General features: G+C 36.3%; 1 protein-coding gene across 1 annotated transcript; it reads left to right on the forward strand.

The window, feature by feature from the left end:
- On the forward strand, positions 1 to 7,364 carry LOC105631473 (beta-galactosidase 1). The gene is made up of 19 exons (XM_089717654.1): positions 1 to 517; positions 693 to 788; positions 888 to 1,000; positions 1,125 to 1,191; positions 1,311 to 1,403; positions 1,560 to 1,703; positions 2,251 to 2,339; positions 2,473 to 2,578; positions 2,666 to 2,753; positions 3,503 to 3,621; positions 3,720 to 3,884; positions 3,975 to 4,153; positions 4,282 to 4,391; positions 4,787 to 4,896; positions 5,027 to 5,137; positions 5,219 to 5,329; positions 5,744 to 5,949; positions 6,033 to 6,369; positions 6,712 to 7,364. Exons 1-19 carry the CDS (start codon positions 329 to 331, stop codon positions 6,820 to 6,822), a joined length of 2,544 nt encoding a protein of 847 aa, XP_089573780.1. The 5' UTR covers positions 1 to 328; the 3' UTR covers positions 6,823 to 7,364.
- Positions 7,365 to 8,154: the final 790 nt, after the last annotated feature.

Raw genomic sequence — 8,154 nt, forward strand, 5'->3', positions numbered from 1 at the left:
TTTTTATGCAATTTGCCACCAACAAGCCCACACATAGACACTTGCATACACATGTTATGTTTACTGGTTAAACAAATTAGTTAAACCTCTCTCTCTAACCTCATTCTTTTCTACTTTTCTCATATTCTCTCTCCCAAACAAGAAAAAGATAGGTTCTTTAGACAAAAATACACACAACCAGCTGTTTTCTTTGTTTGTCTCTCTATTTCCTTTCTATTTGCTTTCTCTCTCTAGATAAAGAAGTGTAGAATAAAGTGTTCGCAGGGAGAAAGAATAAGAGAAGGATAAAAAAAGGGCATTGCTTTGGAGAGTTATTATTCTTGAAGTTATGGTCACGGCCACGAAGAAGAAGTCTGCAATGCCAAAAGATGTGTTAGTAGTTCTGTTGTTCTTGTTGGGTTTATGGGTTTGTTCTGTTACTGCTTCTGTGTCTTATGACTCTAGAGCTATTACCATTAATGGACAAAGAAGGATCCTCATTTCTGGATCCATTCACTACCCAAGAAGCTCCCCTGAGGTATTTTTCCAAATGTGCTTCATGGATTTCTTTTGTTTCATGTTATTTCTCTTTTTTATTTTTCTTTTCTTTGGTAACCTCTCTTTAAGCTTCTCTTCAAATAGGTACCACTCATTTTTTTTTCCTTATATATTTCCGGCTTTTAATTAATGGATTTCTGCTGGGGATACGGCAGATGTGGCCAGATCTTATACAGAAGGCAAAGGAAGGAGGACTGGATGTGATTCAGACTTATGTTTTTTGGAATGGCCATGAACCATCACCTGGAAAAGTAATTAAAAATTGAAAATTTTATTTAATGGTTTCTTTTTTATTAATTTCGCTCACTGGGGAAATGCTTCTGACTTTTATATTTGACTGGCCGCTATAGTATTATTTTGAGGGCAACTATGATCTGGTGAAGTTTATCAAGCTAGTGAAGCAAGCAGGTCTTTATGCTCATCTCAGGATTGGACCTTATGTGTGTGCTGAGTGGAACTTTGGGTAATACACCAGAACTTGCAGCTCAAATATTTCACTTGCTAAAAACTGAAAGAAAAAAAAAGGTTATATCAGTAAATATGAGTTATCGGTGAATTTTTGCTGAATGTTTTGTTCTAATTTTCAGGGGTTTCCCAGTTTGGCTCAAGTACATTCCGGGAATCAATTTCAGAACAGATAATGGCCCTTTCAAAGTAGGGCACATTTAATCATTTATTTTTTATATATATCTTTTCATTTTAAATTTCGCCTATTTCATTGATTTGATTTATCTATTTACTCAATTTTGGATTTTAAATTCTACAAAATGAAGGCTGAAATGCAAAAATTCACTACAAAGATTGTCAACATGATGAAAGCAGAAGGGCTGTTTGAGTCTCAAGGTGGTCCAATTATTTTATCCCAGGTATTCCCATCTTTTGATTATTTGGGTCCATCTTAATCCACTATTCAGCAGTATATTTTCCAACTTAATACAAAGCTATTTTCTTGATCTTTCACTCGATTTAATAGAATAAATTTATTAAAAGAAGTGTTTTGTTTCTTGATTAATGTCTGACAGATTGAAAATGAATATGGACCCATGGAATATGAACTTGGTGCACCCGGTAAAGCTTACTCCAACTGGGCAGCAAAAATGGCTGTAGGTCTTGGCACTGGCGTCCCATGGGTCATGTGCAAGCAAGATGATGCCCCAGATCCTGTTGTAAGTTATCAGCAAATCTTGTTTTACCTTTTAGCATCCTCTTTTTACTTTTTCTTGTCAACTTCATATCTAATTCTTTATGGTACTCATAATATGTCTCCCTCACTTCCTTAGTGGGTTGTCAGTTAGCAGTGTGCTTTCCCATTTTCGTTCATGGATGAATTGAATTATTAATTCTAATAGCACATGGCTTAGCTTTGATTCTCAGCTCTATCAGTGGCGCTGTCCTTTTAATTCTCTCTTGCCTTAGAGGCTCTTTTATAATAAAAAGGTTAATGACAGCATCTCCTTGTTATTCATAATCACCACATATTTCAAATTCCATAGTCAACGGTGGTGATAAATTATAGTTGACCTCTTCTTTTCTTGAGGTATGAGGAAGCGATTTTTGTTTATCCAGTCTTTTGGAATTAACTATGTTCGGCTTAACTTTTCGTGTGTTGCAATCATACTGTCCATCATTTTCTTATTATACCGTGTGATTTGTTCTCTCAACTTATGTGTTTGAGCGGCTCTTAATATTTTATTTTCCATGTTGTCTCAATAGATTAACACCTGCAACGGTTTCTACTGTGACTATTTCTCTCCAAACAAACCTTATAAACCCAAGATGTGGACTGAAGCCTGGACTGGCTGGTAAAAACTCCATGCTTCTTGCTTGGCAGCATTTTCTGTATAACCATCATCAATAAAAGAATTACAGTTTCATGGAAATCACAGTGGAATATCAGCTGATTACCTTTTTTCTCATTTTAATTTTTTCTTGCAGGTTTACTGAATTTGGAGGTGCAGTTCCTTACAGACCAGCTGAAGACTTGGCATTTTCAGTTGCAAGGTTTATACAGAAAGGAGGATCATTCATAAATTACTATATGGTAATTTAGTAGTTTCTATAATTGACTAATTGAGTTGCTTTGTATCTTAGTTATGTGAAGTCTCATATGCTTGTTTTTGTGATATAGTATCATGGAGGAACAAATTTTGGGCGAACTGCTGGTGGTCCTTTCATCGCTACAAGTTATGATTATGATGCTCCTATTGATGAATACGGTACGTGCAAAGCATTGGCATTTTAGGGCAGTTTGTTCCTTTTGTGTTTATCCATTATCTGATTTGCATGGTTTAACTTTTAACTAGAGACTTATGATATGCCCCATGTTTTTTAGCATTCATATAAAGAGAAAGTAGGCTGTAATACTCATATTGTCATTAAGTATCATCGTCCACATCTGTGGAATAGGTGCTGCTGGCACTCAAGACTTCGCCATGAATCGAGGGGCAGCTCAGTAGTTCATATGCTCGTTCTGGCCAATCTATTGTTGTGCAATGGTACTTGAATTGCTGAAATATGCAATTAACATGATTATCTATAAGTCAACTGTTGAGTCCCATCATGTAATCTGTGATGCTGGGATGATGATTACCTATGTTCTTTTTCCAAGTTGCTCTTTGGTCATAGATGTCATTTTCCTCTTTATTAAGATTTTGATAGCTTGATATCTGTTAAAGCGTCCTAACTGATAGCATTTCGTTTATTTACATATATTTCATGGTATGGTGGGTCCTTCCCCTAGTCAATCAATAAATTTTTGATTAATGGTTTTTATGGATAAGGAATGATATTATTACTGTTAGTTATTTTAGCAAGTAAAATGTTCTTGTTATTGCAAAAGCTTTTAAAACTTTTCTGTATTCCTCCTCAAGTTTACCCTAATCTCTTCTTCGTTAATCATGACTTTGATGTTGATTGTTTATTTGTTTTGCATCATATGAAGGTTTAGAATTATTTTTTTATGTAGGACTAATCAGGCAACCTAAATGGGGTCATTTAAAGGATTTGCACAGAGCAATTAAGTTGTGTGAACCGGCTTTAGTATCTGCAGCTCCAACTGTGATGCCACTTGGAAATTATCAAGAGGTTCAATATAACTCTTTGTTCTATAACAAATGAAGTATTCTTATTTTCAAAGGACTATGTTACTAAATTTTACTTGTTTCTTCATTATTTATATACAGGCTCATGTATTTAAATCAAAATCTGGAGCTTGTGCAGCATTCCTTGCAAATTACAATCAGAGATCATTTGCAAAAGTGGCTTTTGGGAATATGCATTACAATTTACCTCCATGGTCTGTCAGCATTCTTCCAGATTGCAAGAACACCGTTTACAACACAGCAAGGGTCAGAAATGCTTCCCCACAAGTTCTAGAATATTATTAGTCCACACTTTTGTTGTTTCTTTGGTTTCGCTAAACTGAAGACTTTGTACAGCTTGGCGCACAAAGTGCCCGAATGAAAATGACTCCTGTTCCTATGCATGGAGGATTCTCTTGGCAGGCATACAGTGAAGAGACATCTGCAGAAGGTGACCACACCTTTACAATGGTTGGGTTGTTGGAGCAGATAAACACTACTAGAGATGTGACAGACTACTTGTGGTACTCAACAGAGTGAGTATTATAACAATGCAAGATCTCCATTGTGTTACAGTTTGCATTTTGTGCTAAAACTCACAATCTTTTGCTACTCTGCGTTCTAGTATGTATATCTTTTTCACGTGTTTTTTCTTCATTGGCAGTGTTCATATCAACCCCAATGAAGGCTTTCTGAAGAGCGGAAAATATCCTGTTCTTACTGTTCTATCAGCTGGCCATGCTTTGCATATTTTTGTCAATGGTGAATTATCAGGTGGGATTTGTGTTTCAGGCTTTGTACTGTCCAGCTCTGTTTATCATTAAATATGAAAAGAAAAGCTCATACTGACCAAATAAACTATTCCATAAATATGAAATGGGGATGAATTGATTTATAATGTTTACTTGTTTAGAGATGCTACTTTAATAGACTGGATATTATCTAAGTGCTAGGCTCTTTTAACTATCCAATGAGCCTTCTCCTAAAATGGAACATGGTAGTAATTTACATGGCTCTTAATTTGAAGGTACACTTTGAGAAGTTTGTGTCAAACTTCCTCACTGTTGCTTTCCGTCGCTAGTTAAAATAACTTTGTTGACTTGTAGTGTTCTGTATGTGGTTTGAGGTATATTTTGACCTATAGCATTGGTTTTCTTAACCTTGAACAGGAACTGCATATGGAAGTCTAGAATCCCCAAAGTTGACATTTAGTCAAGGTGTCAAGATGAGAGCTGGTATCAACAAAATTTCTCTTCTCAGTATTGCTGTCGGACTCCCGGTTTGTACCCCCCCCCCCCTCTCTCTCTCACAGTTATGAATATCCACGCAAATTTGATGCTTTTTGAGCAGTTTTGGAAATAATTTCAATTTAATACTATTATTCTTTTGCTGATTTTGTTTTGTTGTAGAATGTTGGTCCACACTTTGAGACATGGAATGCTGGTATACTTGGACCAGTGACATTGAATGGTCTCAACGAAGGAAGGAGGGATCTGTCTTGGCAGAAGTGGACCTACAAGGTTCGTTTTTGAATATATATCATACCCTTTCTTGCGACACTAGTATGTAAGGGACTCATTTATTTGCTTGCTGCCAATCAGATTGGTCTAAATGGAGAAGCATTGAGTCTTCATTCACTGAGTGGGAGTTCATCAGTTGAGTGGACACAAGGGTCTTTTGTGTCTCATAGACAGCCACTCATGTGGTATAAAGTGAGTATCTAAGACTTACTTTTAAAGATGCTTTGTTAATATGTTTCAATAATCTCATTTGGTATTGCATCAACACATGAATCAGGTACTTTTAGTATTTTCAGAAGAAGTGCTCATTTTCCTAAAAGTAATGGCCAAAACAAGTTCTTAAAACATGCATTTTTTTTTTTTTTTTTGTTTTGCTCTCCTCTCAAAAACTAAGGAATGATTTTTCTTTTTAACCGAGAAGCATGCATGTTCTCCCCCCTTTGGAGCCTAGTGCCAGCTTTGCTCCCATAAAATAATTTGCTTTAAAGAAACAGATTCAGTGAAGTAAAGATTTTTAATTTTCAGATTAGAGCATGCTACATGTTTTTAAACAGAATTTCCCATGGATTCTAGATGTAAAACTAACATCCTTGTGCACATGTCCAGACCATGTTCAATGCTCTGGCAGGAAATACCCCATTGGCTTTAGACATGGGTAGCATGGGTAAAGGTCAAGTATGGATAAATGGACAGAGTGTTGGACGTTATTGGCCTGCATACAAATCATCTGGAGATTGCGGTTTCTGTAATTATGCTGGAACTTATAATGAGAAGAAATGCTTAAGTAATTGTGGGGAGGCTTCACAAAGATGGTAAAGGAAATTAACTTTGCCTTTTCGAGTCTTTTGTACCACATGTGAAATCCTTGAAAAACTGAGAAGTTGTAATTTCTCAGGTATCATGTCCCTCGTTCGTGGCTAAATCCAACAGGGAACTTGTTGGTGGTGTTTGAAGAATGGGGCGGAGATCCAAATGGGATTTCTCTGGTTAGAAGGGAAGTAGACAGTGTATGTGCTGATATTTATGAGTGGCAGCCAACTTTAATGAACTACATGATGCAAGCCTCTGGTAAAGTCGACAAGCCATTGAGGCCTAAAGTCCATTTACAATGTGGCCCTGGGCAGAAAATCTCATCAATTAAGTTTGCCAGCTTTGGAACACCAGAAGGGGCTTGTGGAGGCTACCGTCAGGGAAGTTGTCACGCCTTTCACTCTTATGATGCTTTTAACAGGGTATGTCAGTCTTTTTATTTTGTTTACCATCTTTCTTGCTGTAGAATAATTATTTTTAACTGTGATTCAGCAATTGGGACTCTAGTTCATTGGCTTGGTACAACAAGCTTGTCATTTCTCTGAGTTTGAGGAATAGTTTTTTCAGTCTCTAGTCCTGTCCAGCAATGAACTTGCATCTACTGGGCTGAGTTTTGAGAAAATGGGTATTAGAAGTTGCATTTATTGGTCAACTACGGTTCAGGCAGACTAATTATTTCCGTTCCATGTTTGAGTTCTTGTTCTTTGCTTCACCCGGTTTTCTTCATCCTTTATGTACCCTGATGCATGATTTTCTTCTTGCAGCTTTGTGTTGGGCAGAACTGGTGCTCAGTAACTGTAGCACCCGAGATGTTTGGAGGAGATCCATGTCCTAATGTCATGAAAAAACTAGCTGTGGAGGCTGTTTGCAGCTGACGGCCTACAACATGTGGAGCAGATAAAATAAACAAGGATCCTGATTTATTTTCTTACACTCCAACAATGTAGCTTCAGTATATTATTTTTTGGGCAAATTAAGCCTCATAGTGCAGACCACCACAACCACCATCATTTGTTCGGCTTTTACAGGGTGAAGTTGTACAAATATACAGCACACCTGGTTGAAAGCCCCACGTAGATTGTGAAGACAATTGCAGATAAGCTTTATCTTGTATATATAAGGTAGGCATTATTTAATGTTTATGCTGTTCATGCTGCATTGCTGCACATAAGTGAAGTCTCGGGTTTGGCAGAAGCACGTTGAGACGAAGCTAATCGAGTCCAGTGCAATTTCATAGTTTTAGAATATGGAAAGCCTTTGGTTTCCTGCAATGCTATTATATGTTATATTTCTTGTACTACATGTAATCTTCTTGGGAAACAATTCCTTCACTGCTTTTCTTGTAACTTGTAAGAAAGTTTCTTGAGGTTTGAAAAAAATATCTATGCTTATCAACTATTAAGATCATTTTTAAGAAGTTTTGCTGGATTACCGTATACATTTCTTATGCTGAAGTTTTATGCTTCTGCAAGTCAAGAAAATAAGCAATAGCATATATGTTGATGGTTCCAGCAATGACACGTCAAGAAGGGTACTTAATAGTAATTTAATGGATACAACCTCATTTAATTACCATAGTATAGTAATGACCTCCAAGAAGACATCATCCAAATATTTTTACATATATTTGAGCATCGGCAAGGCGCACAGCGACAGAGAGAAAAAAGACAGAAAGTCAACACGTTCTATTAGAGCAAATCGAATAATTGCATGTTAAGAATTTTCACAAAAAAGCTCATAGAAAAGCCACAAGGAAAGAAAAAAACTTGCTTTGAACTCTTTAAACAAGCTTGGATTGAAGCTAAAGGATGAAGAAGTTGTTGTAGTGTTCAGTAGCATCACATCAAACTTAAGAGGTAAGTTTGATATTTTAACCTTCATATGTGAAAATTGAGTTCTATTAATTGAGGTAGCTGTATGAAGAATTTACTTAAAGTTTAATAGATTATTTTTCATGTTCTTTCTTTCTTCATTGTTTTAAATGCAAAAGAAACAATATTTTGTTTATGCAATGGAGGTCCGTTTTGAGGATTTAAAGAGGAGAAAGAACCATACGCTTGGTTCTTTTCAGTTGTTTGATGCTAAAGCTGTCTATCATATGAAAGTTACAATGACGATGTTACTCATTTTACTGAAAATGTTTCGCTATTGTGTTTTCATCGTTCTAAAGGTGGTTTAAATCTACTTTAAGTCCTATGAATTCTCAA

Source organism: Jatropha curcas, chromosome 1, assembly GCF_041381405.1.
Source record: "Jatropha curcas cultivar XTBG-Jc1 chromosome 1, XTBG_Jcur_1.0, whole genome shotgun sequence".
Classification (NCBI taxonomy): domain Eukaryota; kingdom Viridiplantae; phylum Streptophyta; class Magnoliopsida; order Malpighiales; family Euphorbiaceae; genus Jatropha; species Jatropha curcas.

What these genes read in the sequence shown, in the direction of transcription:
- LOC105631473 (XM_089717654.1), top strand. Translation starts at nt 329, where the DNA reads ATGGTCACGGCCACGAAGAAGAAGTCTGCAATGCCAAAAGATGTGTTA. An exon ending in CATTCATAAATTACTATATG is followed by an intron (nt 2,579 to 2,665) that starts GTAATTTAGTAG and finishes TTTGTGATATAG; the next exon opens with TATCATGGAGGAACAAATTT. An exon ending in TACTTGTGGTACTCAACAGA is followed by an intron (nt 4,154 to 4,281) that starts GTGAGTATTATA and finishes CTTCATTGGCAG; the next exon opens with TGTTCATATCAACCCCAATG.